General features: G+C 42.6%; 1 protein-coding gene across 2 annotated transcripts in view; it reads left to right on the forward strand.

The window, feature by feature from the left end:
* The first annotated feature begins 2,779 nt into the window (after nucleotides 1–2,779).
* PAK2 (p21 (RAC1) activated kinase 2) overlaps nucleotides 2,780–27,356 on the forward strand; it is a 44,811-nt gene continuing 20,234 nt past the window's right edge. The window contains exons 1-2 of one of the 2 annotated variants that reach the window (XM_063442269.1): nucleotides 2,780–2,887; nucleotides 22,879–23,088. In XM_063442269.1, coding sequence (XP_063298339.1) covers nucleotides 22,902–23,088 — 187 coding nt within the window. In that variant the 5' untranslated portion in view covers nucleotides 2,780–2,887; nucleotides 22,879–22,901. Of the gene's footprint in view, nucleotides 2,888–10,331; nucleotides 10,434–22,878; nucleotides 23,089–27,356 lie in introns of those variants that run through there. The other variant, XM_063442270.1, reaches the window with a different exon arrangement.

Raw genomic sequence — 27,356 nt, forward strand, 5'->3', positions numbered from 1 at the left:
TGACTCTCAGGAATGGAGATCCTCAGGGGACCCTAATAAATAAAACAGTGTTAGAATCCGTACATTCTTCGGGTGTTCTGCTATTTGATGCATGTAAAGCAATATCAAGTGGTAGAAAGCCGTGGAATGTATGTGGGGATCTTAGATGGGAGAGAACGTATGGGTCTAATGATAAATATATATGTCCCAGTAGTAAAAATAAGTATGTGAGTCCTAGATGCCCAAATAGGGATTATAATTTTTGCCCATATTGGTCTTGTGTGGGGTGGGCAACTTGGGGACAGACAGCAGACAAGGACATGATTGTGACTAAGTTGCCTACCAATCCATACTGTAAGTCTATGGAATGCATTCCAGTCCATATTCTTATAAATAATCCTGACCAATTCTTGGATAGATATGGTAATTTATTTGGGTTTCAAATATATGGGACGGGTTTAGACCCTGGGACAGTATTGTTTATAGGGATAGAGACCAATACGGTAACCTCCCAAACTCATCAGGTATTCCATTCGTTTTATGAAGAGATGAGTATAGATAATAAGATCCCCCATAACGCTAAAAACCTGTTCATAGATTTAATACTTCTGTAGGAGAGTTAACTTGTCTAGGGCAAAAAGCTTATGATGATGATACAAAGAATACAACTTGGTGGTCGGCTTCAAATGTCTCAGAACCATCTAACCCGTTTGCAAGATATGCCAATTTAAAGGACGTATGGTTTGATTTATCTATCACATCTAGTTGGAAAGCCCCAGCAAATTTGTACTGGATCTGTGGTAAGAAGGCCTATTCGGAGTTGCCACAGGACTGGGAAGGGGCATGTGTGTTAGGTATGCTCAAACCATCCTTCTTCTTGTTACCTATTGAAACAGGTGAGACTTTGGGTGTTAAAGTGTATGATGTGAATCATAGAAAGAAAAGGGGACCCATAGAGATAGGTGCCTGGGAAGATGATGAATGGCCTCCCCAGCGTATTATAGATTATTATGGGCCAGCCACGTGGGCAGAGGATGGTACCTTCGGATATAGAACCCCAATTTATATGTTCAACCGCATTATAAGATTACAGGCGGTGGTTGAGATTATTACTAACGAGACATCACAAGCGCTCAATCTTCTAGCGAAGCATAATACCAGGATGAGGACAGCGGTGTACCAAAATAGATTAGCCTTGGATTACCTTTTGGCAGTAGAGGGAGGTGTATGTGGGAAGTTTAACCTGAGCAATTGCTGTCTTCAAATAGATGACGAAGGGCAAGCAATAGCTGAGCTTACTAGCCATATGGTTAAACTAGCGCATGTGCCTACTCAGGTATGGAAAGGGTACAATCCAAGTGGTTGGTTTGGTAACTGGTATGAGCAGTTTGGAGGGCTTAAGGCATTGGTAGGCGGAGTCATACTGATTTTAATGTTGTGTCTACTCCTGCCATGTCTTATTCCCTTAGTAGTTAGGTCTGTGCAAAGCCTGATAGAAAATATAGCAGAAAGGAAGGCTGCAGCACAGATAATGGCTATATATAAATATGAGGCTCTAGATCAGGGAGAAGCAATGCAGGAAGAGGAGTGTTGAGGGATTCACATCATAAGAAAAGTCTGGTCTGGTTCATGGTAACCTGAGGTGTATGCAAACCAAGGTTAAGTGATGCCTCAAGTAATTGTGAAATATCAAGAGGCATCAAAGGGGGGAATGTGGTGGAATCTCAGTAAAAATAAATTTAGTAGGCCGAGATTACCACGTGGCATGTGTACGTGCATATGCTGTCGTATCGGTCGGTTGGTTGCACGTGGCAAGATACGATCAGTAGTGTACGGAGCATGTGCGAGAATACAGGATGTAGTATTCCCCTCCTCCATTATGCTGGACAAGCCATGCGGTCAAGCAGGAAGTTAATTCTTATTTGTTTTGATTGGTTAAGAGAATGTGCGGGTGGAGCTTAATATGGGAGGAGTTATGTGCCTATATAAGGAGCCTGCACTATTGTCCGGGGCTCAGAACTTGTTGTATTTTGGTGACATTAGTCCCTCTGAGTCCCGATCGGTGAACCGAATAAAGAATCTCTTCCTTCCTGAAGAAACCTGTGTCCATCTCTCTGTGCTTGGCTTCCGTCAGTTTCTCCGGTATCAATTTGACTGCACCCCACAGCCACCGCGTGCCAGCCAGAAATGTCGCTTTTTGGGGTCTTTGCAAAATATACAGACCCTCTGAAAGTAACAGATCCGTTTTAAGAAAGATAAGAAAAATAAAACACATTATTAGAGTTGGTTATCCCATTCCTCTAATTGACTCCTGAATGATAACTGCATGGTTTAACCTATTAGCCATGGATTAGCCATGGATTATTATGAAACAGGGTCTGCCCCAGATTTCCTTTGGTTCCCACGCCAATGACGGCCAGTGCTGAGTGACAGCATGCTGCACTCCCTGCTCGGGCAGGCCTGGCTGAGTAAGGCGGAAGGTGACACATTTCCCGCCTTAGATAGTATTTCCCCCCTCCTCCCCCTCCTTTTCGAGTGTTACTCCGCCCCCATCCCTGGCGGCTGGCGCGACCCCGCCACAGCGACACGCCCTTCTCTGTGGGTGCGCGAGCGCGCACCGCGGGGCCGCGCCCAGTCACAAGCGCGCGCGCGCGCTGAGCTCACCTGACTGACAGGGAGGAGGCGGAGGCGGCAGCGGCGGCCCTGCGAGATGACATAAACCCAAAAGGCTTTAATGGGAGGAGGAGGAGGCGTGGCAACCCGGAACCGGAAAGGGTGAGGAGGAGGAGGAGGAGGAGGAAGGAAGGAGGGGCCGGAGCACCGAGTAAAGGGTTGCCTGAAGACCGAAACAGGGAGCCGGCACTGGAAGGGGGAGAGTCCAGGCCCTAACACCTCATCAAAACACCCGGTAATTAAACTCGCCTCCTCTATAGCAACTGCACGTAACCTCACGCCATATGTACTGTGCTCGAGTCACGTGTGTTATATTTGCTGGGGAAATAATCTCACGGCGGGGGTTATAGCGCGGCCCGCGATGTGTTGGTGTAATAATAACGTTATAAACTAAATAACATAACACCCTCTATATAACCTGTTATATGACCAATTACTGATATAGCTAAACTCTATTACCTGTAATCAACATCCCTCTATATAACGTAAAGCTAATACTGCTAATATAACTCTATCTGTAATAAACATCCCTCTATATAACATAAAGCTAATACTGCTAATATAACTCTATCTGTAATAAACATCACTCTATATAACATAAAGCTAATACTGCTAATATAACTCTATCTGTAATAAACATCCCTCTATATAACATATACCTAATACCAATATAGTATAACTCTATCTGTAATAAACATCTCTCTATATAACATATACCTAATACTAATATAGTATAACTATCTGTAATCAACATCCCTCTATATAACATATACCTAATACTGCTAATATAACTCTATCTGTAATAAACATCTCTCTAATACCTCTTATGACATATTACTGATATAATTTAACTTTATCTGTAATCAACTTATCTTAACATATACCTAATACTAATATAATATAACTCTATTACCTGTAATAAACATCCCTCTATATAACACATACCTAATACTGTCTGCTAATATAACTCTATTATCTGTAATAGACATCTCCCTATATAACATACCTAATACTGCTAATATAGTATAACTGTATTATCTGTTATAATCTCTCTATATAACAAATACTGCTAATATAGTATAACTCTATTACCTGTAATAGGTATTCCTCTATATAACATACCTATATTACTGCTAATATAGTACAACTATGTTACCGCTAATAGGCATGCCTCCAGTATAAAGTATGCCAAGTACCCCTAGTAGGTGTACTTCTATTACCTTTAGTAGGCAAGCCCCTATTACTCAGAAAATAGCTCAACTTTATTACCTCTAATAGGCATGCATCTAGTATAGCATATACCTATTGGGGATCGATCGATTATCGGTCTGGCTGATATTATCGGTCGATATTCTGTATTTTCAGCAATATCAGTATCTGCCAATAAAGATACCGATATTGCCGATAATTCAGACCAGGACTGCCATCGGGGTCCTGGGGGGCCCAGCACAATCTTACTTATCTTTCCAGCAGCTCCCTTCCTCTCCCCTGTCTAAATCTCACGAGTCCCGCAGCCGTCCGAGTGTTGCCACGGGTTACCATGGCAACACTCCGCACGCAGGCTGCAAGATTTAGACAGGGGAGAGGAAGGGAGCTGCTGGGAAGGTAAGTAAGAGTGTGCTGGGCCCCCTAGCACTACCCCGGCCCCCCAGGGTATGCCGTTTCCCCCTCCCTGGCCAGGTAAGACGCACTACACACTGCATTCACTATACACACGCACTCTGCATTTATTATATACACACGCACTACACAAACACACACTCTGAATTAATTATATACACACTGCATTCACTATACACACACTGCATCCACTACACACATATATATTCTTGAAAATGTAAAAAATGCTGACTGTCATATATATATTTTGTGCATTTACCTTAATAAATAAATAATAAACATGTTCAGTTAACAGTAGATTTGTGTAGAAATACAGAATATCGGTAAGCTATTGGCCTAAAAGTTCAGATTATCGCTATTGGTATCGGCTCTAAAAAAAAAATCTATATCGTCGATCCCTACCTATTATTTCAAATGTGGAATATGTATTTTATAGCACACCTACATTGCCTGTTGTAGACAAACTACTGTTACTCCTAGTATAGTTTGTCCCTAACCTAAACAACACTATTTCCTCTAACATACTTATACACATTTCATATAGAATCCCTCTATTACTACTAGTATAACACAACTCAGTTTCCCTCAATATACTGTGCCTCTATTATTTATGACATATACCAATTTGCAGGAGCATAGCAAGCTCTAATTTAGATTAATACACCATGCCAATAATTTAAAGTGTTACCATGGATGTATCCCTAATATTATAATATCCATATTACACCTATAATTTAGCAAACCCTGTTAAAGATTGTTGGGAAATCTAGGTAAAGTAAATAATACATATTGCAAACAAATTGCTGGAAACACTGTAGTTATAATGCCGATAGTAACTTCCTGGTTAATGTTGGGCTAGGATCTTTACAATTGTTTTTTTTTTTTTTTTCAGTAGCAGAGAAACCGTTAACATAAATGTAGAACATGTTGTGAAGATCATGCAGGACACAGAGGAAGTTATGTAAAAATAGCAATTCTAGCACAACATGGAGTAGTCATCATGGGCTGCTGATTGCTCCACATTGTGCCCTTATCCTGTGTCCAATAAGATCCTGTTAGGGTCCCTTTGCCATCCACTGTGAAAAGTGGATGGCAAAGGGAATCTGTCATCTTGGAAACAGCTTGTAGTTTGCTTAGTTTTTACAACATACAGACCGATTTGCAGATTAGCCTCATGCAGGGCTTGACAAATTTATTTGGAATCTAGGAGCCAGCTAGAAAAGTTAGAAGCCAGAGAAATAAACGCCATAAATGCATTTTTAAAAGTGACACTATAGTCACCAGAACTACTACAGCTTAATCTAGTTGTTCTGAAGTCTATATCCTGTCCCTGAACGCTTTTAAATGTAAACACTGACTTTTCAGACAAAAGGCAGTGTTTACATTGCTGCCTGGTGACACCTCTAGCGACAGTCACTCAAATGGCCTCTAGAGGTGCTTCACACTGTGCAGCAATTACGTTAATGTTACTTATACGGATGCATCTCTATGAGAACTTAAATTGGCGCATTAGAATTTTGCTGTGCATGCACACTAGTCTCCCAATGCTTGCCTAAGGGGAAGCATTGGATTGTCTGAGATCGTCAAGATTGATGATCTTAGCCATGGAGGTGGGTCCAGTCATGGCGTCACCACATGGCGTGGGAAAAAAGGTAGAGTAAAAACATCTTTACCATGTGATTGGAGGGAACACACACACACCCACACCCACACCCACTGACGGACAGGCATACTCACTCACAAATAATAACTTTTTTTTATTTTTAACACCTAGTCTCCTTACCTTCTGGAGAGCTGAGGTGCAGCGGGGCTACTGTCATCTTCCTGCAGAGAAGGGAGATTAAAGCTCACTCTCGCCGCCGCACTAAGTCAGCCACCTGATATTACCGGAACATACTTTATTTGTAGAAATGTAAATTGAACCTGACAAATCAGAGCATCTATGGAATTTTTTTTTTTTTTTTTTTTTTTTAAATTGAACCTAAATCCGATTAGGATTGCTATTGCAATATTTTAATACTATGGTATTAAATGTACACATTTGTGCCATTACTATAATATGTACATACATGCATTTTTGATGGTCATGCATGTCGTATACATGTATAACCTACAATTTATACAAAGCAGCTTTATATCGGAGATTCAGTTGTTGTTCAATCATTGGTTAGGGTTTATAGCAGTATAATGTAGGAAAGTATCTTTGAATACACATCACTTCAAATGTTTAAGTGGGTAATCTACATCAGCAGAAGGCCTCACTGGGTTCCACTATTATATGATTACATATAGAGCTACAGTGGGCACAGGATCTCTAGAACCTGATAGTAGAATACAGGAAAAAAACATAATCTCAGACTGATTGGGATTTAAAGGGACACTATAGTCACCTGAACAACTTAAGCTTAATGAGGTTGTTCAGGTGAGAACTATAGCTCTCTGCAGCCTTTCTCATGTAAACACTGTATTTTCTGAGAAAATACAGTGTTTACATTGAAAGCTAGGAACACCTCCAGTTGCAGTCACTCAGAGTGAACCAGAGGGCCTTCTGAGTTGATGGAGGCATAATATGCCTCAATCCACTCTGATCTACTGTGCCCGAGCATCCTGTGATTCAGTATCTCCTCCCACTGCATGCAGACACTGAACTTTCCTCATAGAGATTCATTGATTCAATTCATCTCTATGAGGAAATGCTGATTGACCAGGCTGTGTTTGAATCATGCTGGCTCTGCCCCTGATCTGCCTCCTTGTCAGTCTCAGCCAATCCTATGGAGAAGCACTGTGATTGGATCAGGCTATCACATGTCAGCAGACTGCTTGTTTTTCCTGAGTCTAACAGCATGCAGACTTACAGCTTCTGGCTTGAATATACAGTAAGATTTTTACTATATTTATGGAGGCATGAGGGGCCCAGGGGGGCTAGATGGTCGTGTTAACACTATAGGGTCAGGCATACATGTAGTTGCACTGGTGACTATAGTGTCCCTTTAACATACCAATATTTTCATTGCACACATTAGTCCCTTTTATATTAATAGAGCACTCTTTAAATGCCACAGCCTGTGTGATTTTTTTTTTTTTATAATTGGGCATTCTTATAGATACTGAAGACACAACCTCTAATGGCTATTTCCAGCAGGACAGCGTGCCATGTCACAAAGAACATGGGCACTCAGGTTGGTTTCATATGCCCCTTCTCGATCTCTCCGCTCTGCCAGTGACTGCAGGACTTTTCACTGGCGGCTCTCTGCTCTGCCAGTGATTGCAGGACTTCTCACTGGCGGCTCCTTTCCTTTTGAATGCCCGGTCTACCCCCATCAGACTCTCCCCTAGTCTTCTAGCCATCTGTTCAGAAATGCTTATGGCCTCCCAGTGTAACTTCTGTGTCACATATGTCTCTTGCTCTCCTTAAGAGCCACACTCAACTTTCACCTCCAGTTCTGCTACTTTTCCACCTTGTTTGTTTGCTCTCCCCTTTGCTGCCCTTTTGTGTATTTATACCTCACCTCCTCTAGACTAAGCTCATTTGAGCATGGTCTTCATCTACCTATTGTTCCTGTATCATTTTGTAATTGTCTAGTTTGTTAAATCTCCCCCCATTCTGCGCTGTGGAATAAGTTGGTGCTACCATATATAAATATCATAATAATAATCATCATCATGAACATGTCAATTAGATCCACAAAGGACTCCTGCAGTCATTTGATGTCAGAAGTGACAGAATGGGAGATATGTCTCATGAATGTGTAGTCAACTAGTCTGCAGCAACTGCGTGATGGAGCCAGAATCTCCAAGGAATGTTTCTAAGAGCTATTGTTGAATCTATTTCACAAATAAATTAGGTTGTCCTGGGGCAAAGAAGTGTCTATAGAGTATGGGGAAGATGTAACTAATGGAAGGGTCAGACATCACATTGAAGCCTGGCATGTTGTGACTGGCTCTGTGTAGGGTCTCTAATCTCAAGATTGTGGTGTTACATTATTGTGCAGGAACTGTAATTTGTGGCTGTTGTACTTTTATTTGGTTTTGCTTCCAATGCTCTTTTGACTCATGTGCTCATGTGCTGACTCGTGCCCATCGATTTTGGAGGGTATAATGCCTGACAGGACTTTCCATGTTTAGGGGAGGCAGGGGATTTGTCTAGTAGTTATATTCCCATGTGAGGGTCCTTTGTGATCAGTATTGTTCTGCCTCGTGTTAGCTAGTGAGGGTGGCAGAACAATACGGTTGTAACTGGTTCATTTGTGCTGCTAGGCGTTCTTGCAGCATTGTTAGTTTAAATATGGGTCATTAATTCCTGGGGCTGACACCCTCTGAATGTGGGCTACTCGTTCTTGGCTATCTCCCTCTGTGATGGTGACTGGTTCAGATTCTGGGAGGAAACCGTGATCTGCTTTCATGTCTAGTAGCCACTGGACCTCTGGGTGGGTCTTGGGTGGAAATGTTGTTAACCTGCATACATCTTTGAATGGACCTTTTGGTAAACAGATAATTTATTTTCTTAACTTCTGGTTATCTGCGCAACCTGGTTGCCAGTGCTTTCAACCTTTGCTTAGCTGTTGCCAGTGCTCAATATCTGGCTTTGGAATACTTTACATGCTGACAATGGTCACCAAATAGATTTGGTAATTGAAGCTATATGTATCAAGTGGAAGTCTTTCTGATAGCGTGAAGTTGGTGTAGGGATTGCAAATGTAAACTGCGCTATTTCTGAGAAACAGCGCTGTTTTCATCTGCAGCGCTGCAAGGGCAGCATATGTGCTCCTAAATCACTTTATTAAATTGAAGTGACTTTGGTGTTTAGACTGTCCCTTTATGAACACGATAAATTGTAGTTGTAATGGAACTCCTGTACTCAGACTGTTTACGTTTGTTAAGCCAACTTCGTCAGCACTACCAGGGGGACTGAGGAGAGCTCCAGACCCCATTGCCAAAGCTGGACTGGTGTCTATGGGGACCTTTTCCACTGGACAAGGCCACAATGGTTATTGATCTTTTCTTCTTGATGCCTACTCTCTTAAACAGCAGCAGTGATACACACACACACACACACACACACACACACACACACACACACACACACACACACACACACACACACACACGTCAAGACTTAAAGGGACACTATAGGCACCCAGACCACTTCATCTCATTGAAGTGGTCTGGGTACAGTGCCCCTGTCCCCTTTAATTCTGCAATGTTTACTTTGCAGTGTTAAGACTGCTTCTAGTGGCTGTCCACTAGAGAGCCACTAGAGACGCTTCCTGCTGTTTCACAGAGTTTGATTCAGTGTAACAATGCTGGACGTTCTCAAGCTCTGCATGAGGATGTCCCGTGTCAGAGAACCCCCCCTAGCACCACTCTGTCAGGGCTGATACATGTTTATTAGATCTGTGATCAGTCCAGAGATTATATTTCCCCCTACTGTGTCTTCAGGCAAGGCATTAGGGAATCTAAGCCCCAAAATTCCCTTCCCTAACACAGCATCCATACACACAACATACATCTGTAGGCAGTTTGCCACCTCAGCTAACCATGATGCAAAAAGCATCTGGATCAGAGGAACTCACCCCAAATGACTTTAACCTTTTACAAGGTTGTGACTATGCTGCAATTTGGAAAGGGTTCATGGTCTGTGGGGAGGAAGCTTGCCAGGGGCAAAGTTGATTCCGTCACAATAGTAGTTGGACCATAGAATTTATTTTTTATTTTTTTTAGTTTTCACATACTTAGTGAAATAAAAAACAATCCTTATGTTTCTAAAGTCTGTACAGTTTGGCCTGTTAGTGCACGTCATGTACATTCTGTGTTGCATTCCACATGTCTTTTAAAATGTGAATATGCCTGCAGGCACAATGTTTTTTTTTTTTTTTTAAAGTACTGACAGCAGGTTGTTTTTCCTGCATCTTGCCTGTATATGTACATTTAATTACCCTACTTTATACGTAAGTAAAAGTAGAAAATAATTTTCTTTTTGTATAGTTGGCAGAGCTGAACGAATGATGGAGCTTCATGCTCCACTTCCTTAGTCAAGTCTGTCGGGGCTACGCTCTAGGAATGCTCACTCTCTCATAGATCAGTGTGCAAATGTATTACAGGCCTGGATTAACTGTATACCAAGCATAAAATTAGAGGAAAACAGAATAAAGACCAGAAGGGTCAGTAAATAAAGTGAAAAACTTTTACAATGACGTGGAATTACTGCATGGCTTGACAAATTTGTTTGGAATCTAGGACCCAGCTGAAAGTTAGTCCTTTTTTTTTTTTTTTTGAAACGAATATATATTTTAATTTTCAATGAGAAAAATGCAATTCTTGAATGGACACTACAGCTTAATGTAGTGGTTCTGTTTATACTCTGTCCCTGAAGAGTTTTCAATGTAAACACTGCCTTTTCACAGTCTGCATGGCTGCGCTGAATGTTCCCCATAGAAATTAATTGATTCAATTCATCTCTATGAGGAGATGCTGATTAGCACTTCTTGGTGTTTTGCTGCGCATGCGCAATATTCCCCTAATGTTTTCCTATGGGAAATCATTAGCTTAACTGAGATCATAAATATTGATGATCTCATTGATGATCTCAGCCATGGAGTCAGGACTAGCCATGGTAAAACAATCATGGTGTGAGTAAAAACACCTCTCATGCGATCAGAGGGGGGGCAGGCACAAATGCGCTCTGACAGATCCGCACGCACATTGTGTGAGTTACCCGTGGTGTTTTGGTGACAAGATCAGGTGGACGGAATTGGCAAAGATTGTCATTTGGGAAGGTGTTTAAGTGGTAACACCATTGAGATAACTTATTTATTTTGTTATATCCGCTCTAGCAGCAGAGTATTGTGATTCCGTGGTTATTGTGGTCGACTCAAATCTGAAAAAATATATTTATATTAATAATGCTAAACTACATGTGTTGCTATACAAAAATCTCTCTCATTCAATTTTAAATTTTTTTGGTTGTTTGGGAATTTATAAATGTATTTGGACTTGGTGGCACTTTAAGGCTAAAAAAAAAAAAAACTAGTCGCTAACTTTTTAGTTAGCCATTATAATTTCCTTTTATCTTTGAGCTGTGAATTATTCTTTACATTTGTGTATTTATTTGCACTTTCAAATCTATTTTCCTCCTACTTTCTGTATGTAAGATAGCAGTACTTCTCAATGAATAACTGCATTCACCCTGCTGGAGATGTATCTTGCAGAAACCAGAAAGTGTAGTTTTGAGAACATCTCGAACTCCTCTCTAGTATTCCTTAAAGGGGAATTTCTCTGAAAATTATACCATTTAATAAAACTTTGAAAATGACCAATCACTTAAGTTAAGTTAACCGAAAAACTGTACTTGTCTCAGTGTTCCCATTCCCCCTAACCATCTGCACAATAATTTTTAACTTTTAGTTCCCTGCTATGATCTTGGGTATAATTCAGCAGAGGATTTTTCTACCTGTACAGAAAATTAAGATGTAATCGATTGGGCTTCTGTTATTTAAATTCTTTCCGTTTGGTCCTTAAGTACTACGGAAATTTTGTACCTTTACCCCGGTCGGTCTTTTAGAAGGTCTTTACAACAAAACACAACCGACCAAGAACAAAGCCTTTCTTATTAGCAAACACTTTGACTTCTATTTATTATTGTTGTATACGCTTTCCAGTGAGATATTTTTTTTAATCTTTTAATATGTTGGGAAAAAGTAATTTTAGAAGTTTATCCGAAAATATTCAATCGATTGGAAATTTTATCCAATAGTAATAAAATGAGGCTTTTGTTGGACAATGATTACCCTAAATTTGTCAAACTAAAAATGGCGCATATATAATGTCATTATGGTGAAGGTTTTCTGTTTAGAATTAACAGCTATATGGTGTGCACTGCAAACATTTAAAGGGACTCTCCAGCCAAGCAGTTTTACTCACCTGGTTCCAGCGCCGGGAGCCTCGTAAAGCCGCGCCCACTATTTCGTCAAAATGACGAAATAGGCGGGCGCGAGCAGGGAGCAATCAGACGCTTCCATTTAGAAGCGTCATTGCTCCCTTGTGCGCATGCGCGGCTTTGCCACACATGCGCACATACTTCATGCCGCCCTCTGAAGTCCTGAGCACACTACCGCGCATGTGCGCGGTCGCGAGCTGAGCTGACAGCTCAGCTCGCAGTCTTTGCCCGCCCCCCTCTCCTCTGACAGGCTGGAAAGAGAAGGCGCGCAACACAGTGCCTTCTCTCTCCTGCACACGTCAGACGTATTTTCAAACGTCTGACGTGTACAGGGCCTTTTTAGGGCCCTGCATGATAGGAAGTCCCTCTAGTGGCCGTCTGAGTGACGGCCACTGGAGGTATTCCTATCAATCAATGTAAACACTGTATTTTCTCTGAAAATACAGTGTTTACATTAGATTGCCTGCAGGGAGCTATAGATCTCACTTGAACAAATACATTAAGCTGTAGTTGTTCAGGTGACTATAGTGTCCCTTTAAATAGAACTGCAGGGACTTATTTTTAAAGGGCACTCTAAAGCCTGTTATGGTTGTAACACTCTACAGGTGCTATCTCACAGTTCTGTGGCTGGTGGACCTTCATTTTGTGTCCGGCTGCACGAAAATTGTTTGTTTGGTACAGATCCAGGGATAGCGGCCTACTAGCTTCATAACGACTACAATGACTCTTTTGATTATGGGGTTTACCAACCCTAAGTTTTCTGTTCCTATTTCCACTGACCTTTTAAGATGGGCCTGTGACGAAGTGCCCTTCGCCACTTTGTCCTGGAGAGGCCTGCTTGCCTGCCTCCTACCCGCTGACTATGGCCCCTGGAAAACTGGTACATTTAAGGATTTATATTTGGGCTTGTTATACTGTATATTGCTGTTGCTGGCCCTTTTTAAAATCATCTAGGGAAAGATTGGGACTTTTGGGACTACTGTCCCTTTAAGACTGTGAAGCATATTCTAGTGTACTGCCTGTAATATTGTATATGTATTCATGTGTTAAGTTTAACCTGGGTGATATGTATGCAGCATTCATCTGATTGTTCGGTAGAATCACTCCATTCATTATATTGAGTGAAACTACCGAACAACCAGACCACCCAGGAATAAGTGTGCCTCCAATTACAGTTTGCAACAATGTTGCAAACGGGTAATTGCAATCAGTGTAATGTATTCTTTGTCCTCTGGGTGGCCGCCATTCGGGAAACAAACACGTGGCGGCGGCCATCTTAAACTACCGAACAGCGGTGTTTTGCCGTCGAGTGTCTGGAACTAAAATCGGACACTTGACTAGGCAAACACCGCTGAGACCTCCATACTTCCAGAAATTCGTATAGAAACTACCGAATGACCCGCCGTTCGGTAGAAAGAACCCCACAAACAAGGGAATTCATTCAAACCCTCTCCAGGCTCTATAACACAGGCAATTCGTCTGTTTTCATTCCCTTGTTTGTGACCGACCGCAGGGCCAAAATGCATGGAACTGTTTTCGGATACTTTACCCATGCGGTCGGTCAAATCTTTGGACTCCCATATCTCCCGAACCATTCATCCGAATGAACTGATTTTTGGACATGTTACCCTCCTGAATAAGAGCTATCCAGCGGTGCCGGATTTAAAGGTGTACCCCTTGGTTTTGGGGTACATCCAGAACTTGAGTAAAAATGTGGACATTTTAATTATGTTATGTGGTTATCTGAGGGGAGGAGACGTGGGGGTGTTACCATACGTATGATTGGTTGTTTTCATCCTCCCCCTGGGAGTGTCCTGTGTGTATTGGTTCCTAATAAAAAGCAGGCTGGGTGTTCCAGTCCTCAGTTCTTCTTGACCCTTCAAAACGTAGCCTCGTCTCGTTATTGGAGGGAATTGCTGTATCACACTGGGGATTGCTATGCTCTGCATATTCCCCTGAGCTCTTAATCACTTAGCTCTTGTAAGAGTTTGTTCCTGTTACGCTCTCCTGGAGGAGAGGTCTTCCCCATACGGTCCTGGAGGACAGAAGCCGATCCAGGGTGGACGGAAGACGGCGCGGCTCCAGTTAAGCTACGGCGGTTGTGGAGCCTGCGGTGGTTGTGGTGTCGTCTGCAGTGCTTGGAGTCCTCTGAGAGCGCTAGGAGCATCCATCAACGGAGGGTACTCGGTCGGAGTACACGGAGCTCCGTTACAGGGCCTATTCAAACGGAGTACACCAAGAAAACAGCCTCCCTAGATCTTTGGAAACTGTGTGCTGTGTCAAATCAAAATGCCAAAACATTGTACCTTCTACTTGTCTATTAGCAAAAATATCCTCATTGAAGTGGTCTGGGTACAGTGCCCCTGTCCCCTTTAATTCTGCAATGTTTACTTTGCAGTGTTAAGACTGCCTCTAGTGGCTGTCCACCAGAGAGCCACTAGAGGTGCTTCCTGCTGTTTCACGGAGTTTGATTCTGTGAAACAATGCTGGAGGTTCTCAAGCTGTGCATGACTAAGTCTCATGTTGAAAAACCCCATAGGGAAAGCATTATCAATGCTTGCCTAATGGTTGCGTGGTGCTTGCCGCACATGTGCATTTGATTCCCCCATTGGCTTATGTCGGTGGAGGAGAAGCTCGACTCGGCGCTGATGGACATAGGTGCTATAATTTGGTAAGTACAATTTTTTTTTTTTTTTTTAAATATATATATTTTTTTTATCCCTATAGATCACTGGGTGTAGCATGGCACAGAGGGTTCCTATTATGTTAGGAATACAGTTTTGTGTTCCTTTAACCCTTAAGGACACATGACGGAAATATTCCGTCATGATTCCATGTTATTCCAGAAGTTGTGTCCTTAAGGGGTTACAACTTTGATGACTTGCAGAGTTTAGTTTACAGAAGTGCCATGAACATTACATCTTTATTTAACAAAGGTCTGTATCATTCCATATCTGTTTGCCAGGATTTCGTTCTATGAAGTAATTCTTTTGATCTGCATTTCTGTATGCTGCAGCTGCAATTTATTTTTGGTTTACTTGGTCTTTATGCTGTTACAGTATGTATTCCAGTAAATAAAAAATAATCCATCTCTCCTCCTGTATAGTCCCAACGTTACCATGCTGCTATACACAAAGTAAAGACACCTGTTACATGTTGGACTTTATATTTCTTTATTGATTTCTAAAACTGGTGTGGCAAAGCCAGAGGTCTTCAGCACCTACCATTAGATATGTTTATTTTATGACTGTATGTATGCCAACAAACTCAGAAAAGGCTGATATGTCTTGGTCTTTTAACTTTTACTGTCCTCTGTACTCGTGAGATGATCTGACAGAGCCTTGCTGCTTTTTTCATTCAGTTATAAGGAAATAAGGTGAATATAAACTAGAGTATTCCCAGGGCAAGATGACTTAAATACCTCCTCATACAAATAGCCTACACACTAACACAAATAGAGTCCCCACAAACAAAACGACAATGACTCTGATGATCCACATACATGCGCTTAACCCCCCATGCAGTCTCATGCTTGCACACTCCACCAAACACACAATGTGACATATCACAAACCATTCCACAAGCAGCCCACATTCATTGGTTTCACACACTACCAAAAACTACTCATGAACATATAAAATATAACGGCCCACATGCACACAATGCTGCAAAGCATATGCAGTACCCATAAATAACACAAGCAGAACATACGCCAACATACACACTTCAATTTAAAAAAAATAGGACCGGCATGCTAAGGGACTTCAAAATCTTTTGGCACAGTACTAGTAAAAGATTGCCTACTCCTGCTCTAGAGCCTGTAGAGGGTAGAGCCTGCAGAGGGTTTGCTGGGCACCCGCACCTCTGCATCTAGAAGCTCTACCGGGTAATGCTCTTGGCCAATGAGCCTGCAGCTTAGTTCCTTGCTGGAGCGTCAGGCTGCAGAATATGTGGCAGTTGACCCTAAGCAAGTTGTCCAGCTGTTCTTAAATGGCTGTAACAAAACTGAGGTTATAACAAAAACTTTGAGAGGGAGCAAGGGCACTCCTGGCACCATAAAAACTACAGCAGGCCTTTTTTTAATCAGGTGTGTGGAAATTAAAAGAAAGTTACTTTTTGTCATGACAATGCTAAAGGAGCAGACGATACATTCCCTGATCCCCATGTAACATCCCCTGCCACTTACCCATAATAGTGCTAAGGGCAGCGCCAGGAGCTAGTATGTTCCGGGTCCTTACAATTTTAGGTAATTATATTTACCATGCATAACAGGTTGCCTATTGATCCATTTCGAGACACCGCCTATGGTTCATGTTGTGTTCTGTATTTTTATCATACTTTTAATTTTGGTATGTTTCAGCACTTTCTATACAGCTAACTGGCTTTGTTCTGATATTCCTGCATTTTTATACATTACTGTAACAGAGCCAGAAACCATCTCCCCACCCCCTCCACACAAACACACGCACATTTTTCTTTTGGCTTCCCCTTTATTGTCGGTGGTGTATTTTTTATTTTTTTTTCTTGTAATATATATTTATTTATTTATTACACGTGTAGACTTCTTACATTACATACTAGAGCAATTAAATATTAAATTGTCTTAAGCCAATGGTGTGCAAGGTAACTTCCATTTGTCAGGAAATAGGATACAATGTTGCCTTTGCGTAAGAATGTGTATATAAAAGGAAATTCCTGCCAGGATTTCCTACTGAAGAACGATTTACACTTTGTAAACCCCTTACACGGTTCTTGTTGCATTTAAGTCACTGGTGGCTAATTTTATAGCAATGCAGATGTTTGTGGACTTGAAACGGATCTGTCTTGTCCCAAACAACTTATGCATAATATTATTTATATTATAATGGCAGAAGATTCTGTATATACCTTGTGCTCGCAGTTTTGCTAGCAAATGTATAGGTTAGGAGAAAAACCTATTTAAAATTAGGTTTTCCTTCCACCCGTCATTCAAAGCCTCAGACTGACAAGGGAGAGCAGAAAAGACCTCCATCAGGAGGTCCCTCTGCTCTCCACCCATAGCAATCACAGTACATGCGCACTTTGTATTCCTATGAAAACTCCCTAGCCGTCATTTCTAGAGCTGACATGGGAGTATCCAAATGTTAGTGGTGTAACGTCACTGAGGAGATTTTCCTTGCTAGGGGAAGTGTCCCAAGCAGGGCAAATCAGAGTCCAGTCCAGGCGTAAGAGTAGATGCCGCTGGAAGCACCTCAAGTAGCAATCTGAGGAGTGGCCACTAGAGGTGTTCCTAGGCTGTAATATAAACACTGCCTTTATGCTGAAAAGACATTGTTTACTGCAAAAGGCCTGAATGGACTGAATATACTCACGAGAAGAACTACATTAAGCTGTAGTTTTTATGGCGAATATAGTGTCCCTTTAAAAGAAACCATAGCAATACAGGTTTTACTTAATTTATAGGTGATTTTGGTATTTCATTCACTTCTCTAATTTCTAGTTCAATAATGACTCATTATGTTTGTATCTGAACACAGAGTAAAGTCAACATTTGCTTGACCTGTCTTGTATTTTGTTACAAAACTAGGTAGATATTATGTTAGATAATTGGCACTACAGACTGAAAACGAGATTGCCAAATCTTGTGTTCTTATGCCTTGTTACATTGTAAGAATAGGAAGTAGTAATACTGGGGAGGAGTTTGAATCTCATCCACTCTGGGTTACAGTAAATTTGAGACTGAGTAGCTTACTTGGTCGATGCAGACTGTAGTAGTTAAATGTTGGAGTTGCAGGTTCAGTTTAAGACATAGACAACTTTGCATTTGTTTCCAAGATTGATATAATTGACTGAGCTATGTAAAACTAAAATACATTGTCAGCTTGACAAAAAAATGTCTGAAAAATTATTATTAAAGAATGGGTATTGTGGTTTGATATCTTGGGTATGACCTGTCAAATGAAAATGTTGGTATATCGTAAAGCTATATGGGATTTTCCAAACCTAGTAAGATGCTGCTTTGCTGGATATCTCACTAGTAAAGCACCCTATTTATACAAAGAGTGATATGTACATGTTTATTGCTCCTTGTCCCACTGGTGAGACATCACAGCAATTACCAGATTGGATCCCAACATGTTTGAATACCCTGGGAATTATTAAAAGTGATAGTATACCTTTAAAGGGACACTTCGGACACCTAAAACACTTCAGCTTGCCGAAATGCTTTATGTAAAGACTGTTTCAATTTACTCTTCAGTACAGTACTGTCTATTTAATGCTGGTTAGTATGGTGACCATGTTGCATCATCAAGTACTTTCTCAAGGGAGCAATAAGATGCATGTCAAAACTAAACTAGACTCTAGTCTCTAATTGTACCCTATATGAATACATTTCCCTAAGACCTAGAAAAAGCATATACCGTATTTTTTGCTCCATAAGACGCACCTCACCATAAGACGCACCTAGTTTTTAGAGTAAGAAACCCAGAAAAAAAATATTCTGAACAAACTGTCCCATAGTGTTTCTTACTATGGGACAGTTTGTACAGAATATTTTTTTTCCCCCCCTTCCATAGTCTTCTCCTCTCTCCCATAGTCTTCACTCACCCCCTCCCCATAGTCTTCATCCACCCCCTCCCCATAGTCTTCATCCACCCCCTCCCCATAGACTTCACCCACCCCCTCCCCTAGACTTCACCCACCCCCTCCCCATAGACTTCACCCACCCCCTCCCCATAGACTTCACCCACCCCCTCCCCATAGACTTCACCCACCCCCTCCCCATAGACTTCACCCACCCCCTCCCCATAGACTTCACCCACCCCCTCCCCATAGACTTCACCCACCCCCTCCCCATAGACTTCACCCACCCCCTCCCCATAGACTTCACCCACCCCCTCCCCATAGACTTCACCCACCCCCTCCCCATAGACTTCACCCACCCCCTCCCCATAGACTTCACCCACCCCCTCCCCATAGACTTCACCCACCCCCTCCCCATAGACTTCATCCACCCCCTCCCCATAGACTTCATCCACCCCCTCCCCATAGACTTCATCCACCCCCTCCCCATAGACTTCATCCACCCCCTCCCCATAGACTTCATCCACCCCCTCCCCATAGACTTCATCCACCCCCTCCCCATAGACTTCATCCACCCCCTCCCCATAGACTTCATCCACCCCCTCCCCATAGACTTCATCCACCCCCTCCCCATAGACTTCATCCACCCCCTCCCCATAGACTTCATCCACCCCCTCCCCATAGACTTCATCCACCCCCTCCCCATAGACTTCATCCACCCCCTCCCCATAGACTTCATCCTCCCCCTCCCCATAGACTTCATCCTCCCCCTCCCCATAGACTTCATCCTCCCCCTCCCCATAGACTTCATCTCCCCCCCTCCCCATAGACTTCATCTCCCCCCCTCCCCATAGACTTCATCTCCCCCCCTCCCCATAGACTTCATCTCCCCCCCTCCCCATAGACTTCATCTCCCCCCCTCCCCATAGACTTCATCTCCCCCCCTCCCCATAGACTTCATCTCCCCCCCTCCCCATAGACTTCATCTCCCCCCCTCCCCATAGACTTCATCTCCCCCCCTCCCCATAGACTTCACCCACCCCCTCCCCATAGACTTCACCCACCCCCTCCCCATAGACTTCACCCACCCCCTCCCCATAGACTTCACCCACCCCCTCCCCATAGACTTCACCCACCCCCTCCCCATAGACTTCACCCACCCCCTCCCCATAGACTTCACCCACCCCCTCCCCATAGACTTCACCCACCCCCTCCCCATAGACTTCACCCACCCCCTCCCCATAGACTTCACCCACCCCCTCCCCATAGACTTCATCCACCCCCTCCCCATAGACTTCATCTCCCCCCCTCCCCATAGACTTCATCTCCCCCCCTCCCCATAGACTTCATCTCCCCCCCTCCCCATAGACTTCATCTCCCCCCCTCCCCATAGACTTCATCTCCCCCCCTCCCCATAGACTTCATCTCCCCCCCTCCCCATAGACTTCATCTCCCCCCCTCCCCATAGACTTCATCTCCCCCCCCTCCCCATAGACTTCATCTCCCCCCCCTCCCCATAGACTTCATCTCCCCCCCCCTCCCCATAGACTTCATCTCCCCCCCCTCCCCATAGACTTCATCTCCCCCCCCCTCCCCATAGACTTCGTCCCCCTCCCTCCCCATAGACTTCGTCCCCCTCCCTCCCCATAGACTTCGTCCCCCTCCCTCCCCATAGACTTCGTCCCCCTCCCTCCCCATAGACTTCGTCCCCCTCCCTCCCCATAGACTTCGTCCCCCTCCCTCCCCATAGACTTCGTCCCCCTCCCTCCCCATAGACTTCGTCCCCCTCCCTCCCCATAGACTTCGTCCCCCTCCCTCCCCATAGACTTCGTCCCCCTCCCTCCCCATAGACTTCGTCCCCCTCCCTCCCCATAGACTTCGTCCCCCTCCCTCCCCATAGACTTCGTCCCCCTCCCTCCCCATAGACTTCGTCCCCCTCCCTCCCCATAGACTTCGTCCCCCTCCCTCCCCATAGACTTCGTCCCCCTCCCTCCCCATAGACTTCGTCCCCCTCCCTCCCCATAGACTTCGTCCCCCTCCCTCCCCATAGACTTCGTCCCCCTCCCTCCCCATAGACTTCGTCCCCCTCCCTCCCCATAGACTTCGTCCCCCTCCCTCCCCATAGACTTCGTCCCCCTCCCTCCCCATAGACTTCGTCCCCCTCCCTCCCCATAGACTTCGTCCCCCTCCCTCCCCATAGACTTCGTCCCCCTCCCTCCCCATAGACTTCGTCCCCCTCCCTCCCATACTGTCCCCCTCCCCTTGTCCCATAATTACTTACCTGTCTTGCAGCGTTGGCCGGCAGCACAGGGCGCACCGCGGTAGTGGAACTTGAATTTCATGTTCCGGTTTCCGGCGGGACTGAAAGGAAGTGCGCACTCAGCTTGTGCGCACTTCCTTTCAGTCCCGCCGGAAACCGGAACATGAAATTCAAGTTCCACTACCGCGGTGCGCCCTGTGCTACCGGCCAACGCTGCAAGACAGGTAAGTAAAGCTTCATATTCGCTCCATAAGACGCACAGACATTTCCCCTCACTTTTGAGGGGAAAAAAAGTGCGTCTTATGGAGCGAAAAATACGGTAAGTGGGGTGTTGATCTACTAAAATATAATACTAATCTTAGGATTAGTATTGGCTAGCACAAATCTTCTAAACAGTGAACAGATATGTTGGCTAGCGCTTTTCCACTAAACGTTCAAATTTAGGGTTAGAAGTTGCATCAAAGTTTGATGCTTGTCAGTATGATGCAGAGTAAGTGATGAGAACCGCACTCAGTTCCAACGGCCAAGGGTGCTCCAGAGGCTTGTCAGTATGATGACATGGATTGTGTAGTTTCACCAAATAGCAAATCTGGAAAGCAACCTAAGAGTCTTGTCAAAATTAGGACATGTCTCTAACGTGACCCTATAAATTCTCCTAAAACCTGGTATAGATGTAGGTTACTGCTGTACCCTGAAAATAAATATTGTCAGTGCTGCAGGTGCCTTGCTGTTTTGAGCAAACACTGCTGAACTAGGCTTGTTTTCTCATTGAATGATATCATTAGTCATGTGTACTGCAGATTCCTTGACCTCTTATTAGGAAAAATGTTACATGAATCAATATCGAATTTGTGTACTTGACTGTGTTGTGGACCATCCTTTCACCTGTCGAGGCTTGCATTTGCTGCATTCTAGACTAAAAGACACAAAATTTAAGGGACAACTGTCGCCTCAAAAATATTTACTATAATCATTTAATCAAATATTGAAAGATCTTTTTTAAGTAAAAAAAAAAAAAAAATAAACTAAAAAGAGACAGAGAGAGAAAGAAACTAATCTTCTACCTTTAGTATATGACAGGATTTTTCAGATATACACATGCACCTTTGGTCGGATAGTTCTTGAAAATCAACAATTTCTATGGTACTGCCTGCTCAGAAGCCAGGGAATACCATAGACACAGTTGGACTTTATATACTGTCCAACCATAGGTGCAGGTGTATGGCTGAAGGGTCATATTCTATACTAAAGGTAGGAAAGGGTTTATCTTTATTTTTATTTTGTAACTTATACTACTTTTAAGAAAAGAATATCTACTTCCTTTCAATACTTGGTGAAATAATTATTTGTAAAATATTTTCGAGGTGATATTTTTAAGAGTGGCAAATTGATGTAAAATTATACAAAAATATTTATTAACTAATCGGAAAATTGTAGTCAATTGAAGAATTCCCAAATTCAGACTAAAATAGCCTTGCTGTTGTTTATGGAAGAGTTGGAATGTGCATCCACATAACCTTTTTTTTCCTTCCTTATTGGTTTTATAATAAAATAATCTAGACTGTAAGCGCATTTGAACAGGGTCCTCATCTACCTATTGTTCCTGTGTTACTGTGTAATTGTCTCATGTACTGTAAATTTCCACCCCTTTTATAATATTGTAAAGCGTTGCGGAATTAGTTGGCGCTATATAAATTCTATAAATACAATAATAATGTAGATAATGTTGAATATCCTCTACATAATTTTCTATAATAGTTTTGCGTAGCCGTTCCTTTTATTGGTTAAATGCACACAGATATGTTATTGAAATTTATTTCTCCCATTTGTATTTATTTTCACCTAGGTCTGACTTCTCATACAGAAAGTATGTCTGATAACGGGGAGCTTGAGGATAAACCACCGGCTCCTCCAGTGCGCATGAGCAGTACAATATTCAGCTCAGGGACGAAAGACCCTTTATCCAGCAATCACAGTTTAAAACCTCTTCCTTTGATTCCAGAAGAGCGAAAACCACGGAACAAAATCATATCCATGTTTTCTGGCACAGAAAAGGGTGAGTTGTCTCATAATGAGGCATTCTATAAAATGCAGGATTAAATTCAGTAGTAAATAAAAGGGTTGTGTTTTGGTAAAATTCTTATGTCTGCTTAGACATTGTACTAATCAATATACACAAGACAGGGCATGTTCTCTCTGTGTATGTAATACAAACACTTGAAGTATCAACACGGGATAGTGTGCAGCATTGACAGCAGGGTTTACCAATTGGTAGGTTATAAACATTCATAATAACCAGGATCTTTGCATATGTAATATGTGCTGTGGGATTTTTTTTTTTTGGGGGGGATGGGGGGCGCGGGTGTTTTTTCCCCACCCGCATTTGCTGTACAATCTTTTCCTTTACTGTAGGGCTTAGGCAGGATTTGTTTCTGTGCAGGGCACCTAGTTTTGGATAAAGTTTAGATGCAAGCTTTTCTATGTGCAGGTCAAAAGATAGATTGGGGTCTAACATCATACCCAAGTATTTGAAAGAGTGGACTGCGGTCAGTGTGCCATTTGAATTTGTTTTGATGGATAGGTGGGAATTGTGTAATTTGTGTAATTTAGGTACTGTTCCAAAGATCATTGTGACAGTTTTGTCAGTGTTCAGGAAGAGTTTGTTTTTTGCGATCCACTTTTCTACCTCTGTAAACTGGTCTTGGAGCACAGCCTCAAGCTGCGGTAGATCGGAATTACTCGCATAGATTACCGTGTCATCTGCGTACATGTGTACATTTGAGGATTTGCAGACATTAGGCAGATCATTTATAAATAATGTAAATAGTAGGGGGCAGATAATGGAGTCGCTGTCAGAAATGGACACATATTGCGAGCGATCTGATACATAAGATCAAAACCAGTTTAGCGAATGATCACCAATACCTGAGTTTTTGAGTTTGTGCAGTAGAATGTCGTGGTCTACTGTGTCAAAGGCCTTAGCAAAATCAAGGAAAATAGCTCCAGTTAGGTCTCCTTGTTCCATGCCAGTTTGGATGTCATTGCAAACTTTTAAGAGGGCAGTTGTAGTGGAGTGATTCTGGCGAAAGCCCAATTGATCAGCGGTCAGATAGTTTGATTGTTGGTAATACTCACATAGTTGCGTATGGACAAATTTTTCTAAGATTTTTGACAATACTGGGAGCAATGATATAGGGCGATAGTTAGAAACCAAAGTAGTGTCACCACTTTTATGGATAGGCACTACTCTCGCAGTTTTCCAAAGTTTGGGTATGTATCCAGACACCAAGGATTCATTAGAGTTGCGACGGGTTTAGCAATTGCCGGCGCACTGAGCTTCAACAGCATTGCTGGGATTTGGTCAGGTCCGGACTGGTTTTTCATTTTTAGATTACTAAGATGTTTTTCAATTACACTAACAGGTTACAGGTCTAAAAATGAACTTGTCTATATTGGGACTTTGCAAATTTAGTGAGACCTGATCAACATTTGTAGTTTCAGGATGCGTGCCATTTATTAGCTTGCCAATAAGGGCAGTAGAGCATCTGACAAAATAATTGTTAAAGGCATTTGCTACATCTAAGGGAAGTTGCAGGGTTTGGTTATCCACTTTGACAGTGAAGGGTTGGGAGTGGATTTGGGGGAGTTTGTAGTTTATTTATGACTTTCCAAAAGTTTCTAGGGTTTGAGATGTTGTTCAGATTTTCATAGAAATATTGGGCCTTGGCCAATTTTGTCTGTTTTGTGCATATATTTCGCCATTGTCTATAGTGATCATTCATAGAGCCTGTACGCTTAAACTTTGATCACAAAGAATCCCGAAACTGGTACATTTGGATGAGGTCAGCTGTGATTCAGTTCATATGTGCTCCTTTTACCCTCACCTTACGCAGCGGGGCATGCAAATTCCAAATTTGTAGGAGTTCAGACTGAAAGAATTAAACAGCACAGTCTAGATCTGGGATAATGTTTAATCTGTGCCATGGGAGATTCTTGATGTCATTTAGAAAGGATTCAAGATTACATTTTTTGAAGGACCTAGTTATTTTAACCCTGGGAGAGGATTTAATAGCCTTTATTTTGCGCACACAGTACACTAAACAGTGATCACTGAAAGTGTTTGGGAGAACACCAGCCTCCTGGATTCTATCAGGAGAAGTGGAGAGAATCCAATCTAGCAGGGTATGGTTAAGGCTTTTAATGTTTATGCTAGTTGGGGAGGAGATTAATTGCGTTAGCTGCAAAGTCTTAAACAGCGTGCAAGAACTATTATTTTTAGGATTCAGCCAATCAATATTAAAATCTCCAAAGACCAACAGTGAAACCATAGCTCAAAACCCGAAAATTGAACTAAGGGGCTATGTCAGAAAGGGAATGCACAGGAGAGCTAGGTGGGCGGTAGATTCCTGCAACAATGATTGATTTACTGCACGGGAGATCAATTGTGCCAGAAAGGAAATCAAAGGTAGCAGGAGGACTAAGGTTTTGTAAAGGGGTCAATTTTATGGAATTGTCAACATAAATAACAATGCCTCCTCCTCTCTTTACTCTGTCATTTCTAAAACATGAATACCCCTGTATTGCAATGGCGGTGTCTGGTATTTTAGTCGTTAACCAAGATTCTGAGAGCACAATGATTTTTGGTTTGTAATGGAAACACCAGGCTTGCAGTGCATCCAGTTTAGGGAGTAAACTACGGATGTTGCAGTGCAAAAAAGAGAGGCCTTTTTAGTGGGGAGATTAGGACTAGAATTAGCTGGGGGACCAGGGTTAGACTCCACATCATTTGCAAGGGCAAGTAACATAAGGAATAGGAACATCATTTTTGTTTGGGCATATAGTGAATGGGATACTTTATAATTTTGTGAGGTGGGGGTAGGAGGGCTATTTTTTTATAACTCTCCACCAGCACTCAGCAGATAAGTTACAGGAACAGAGCATGCCATGCTGTATGATAATTTGTGTTCCAGTTTGAGGTGTGTGCTTATGCTGGTAGTGGTGTGAACAAAATTGGATTGAAAAAAGGCTTAAGAATATCAGTATGGTTATATTTGGATTCATGTTAGTGGTATGAGGTGTGTAGTTGAAAATGAAACAGAAATCGCGAAAAACAAAAATCAAATAAAAAGTATATAGTTTTGGTGTGTGGTATATCTATTTGTAGGGAGAGAGGGTATGTGTTCTATAGGGTTAAGAGATTGGAAGGGTGTGCTGATCAGTGTTTGCACCTGTCATTTCAGGAGATTGAAAGTTGTGTGGGAGACTATCTATAAATGAGGAATTAAGCAAGGGGTGGGAGGGAACTGAGTCTTCCAGAAGGCTACCTGTTTCAAATGGCCATGGAACAGCTGATGGAGCTCTGAGTTCTATGCTGGACTGAGTATATTTATTTTAAAACAACTTTTTTTTTTTTTTTTTTGATTCAAGAGTACAAGACAAAATGTCAAAATGCAGCATAGTACAAGATACAAAATAAAATGAGGTGCAGTTGTCAAGGGATGTAGTGGCAGTTTAGTGTACTAGAGGTGCTTCTGCTGCACTGACCAATTAAAACACTCACGTGATGCAGAAGCCTCTATAGGAAAGCATTGACAGTTTGAATGTGCCATGGCTGCAGTTATAGAAATGTAATTTAGAATGGCTAGGAGGCAAGTTCTAAAAGTAATTTAGGACCGCCAATTCAGGAGAAATACGAAATGCAATATGTAAAGTTTGAGGTGCATATGTTTTAAGAGCATTCCAAAATTGTTGAATAATTTCACAAGACCAAAAGTAGTGGAACAGATCCACCTTCTCTCAACCACTAATGAGGCCAGCAGTTTTAAACGAAACTGTCTGGGGTAGTGTAGGCATCATGATAAATCTCTTGGTAAGTTGAGGTAGCTAATATTTTAGAAATTCTGGCCTAGGTGGACAGTAAGGCATCCATATCTTAAATTGGAGAGTGTGTGAGCCGTTTTCCAGGGCCTGAACGATGAGGTGTACTCTGAATTGTACTCTGAACTGTTTGATATTACCGTATATACTAGAGTATAAGACGAGTTTTTCAGCACATTTTTTGTGCTGAAAAACCCCCACTCGTCTTATACTCGAGTCAGTTGTCTGTATTATGGCAATTTGCATTGCCATAATACAGACATGGACCGGGGGCTGTCAGGAAGCTGTAACTTACCTTCACAGCAGCTCCTGTCAGCTCCCTTCTCTCTTCTCCGGTGCGTGCAGCTCCCAGGTCAGCTCCCTCTGCAACTCTCGCGAGAGCCGCGGGGTCAGAGCGTTGCCACGGGTTACCGTGGCAACGCTCCGCGCGGCCGCGAGAGTTGCAGA

The sequence above is a fragment of the Pelobates fuscus genome, chromosome 2, assembly GCF_036172605.1.
Source record: "Pelobates fuscus isolate aPelFus1 chromosome 2, aPelFus1.pri, whole genome shotgun sequence".
Classification (NCBI taxonomy): Eukaryota; Metazoa; Chordata; class Amphibia; order Anura; family Pelobatidae; genus Pelobates; species Pelobates fuscus.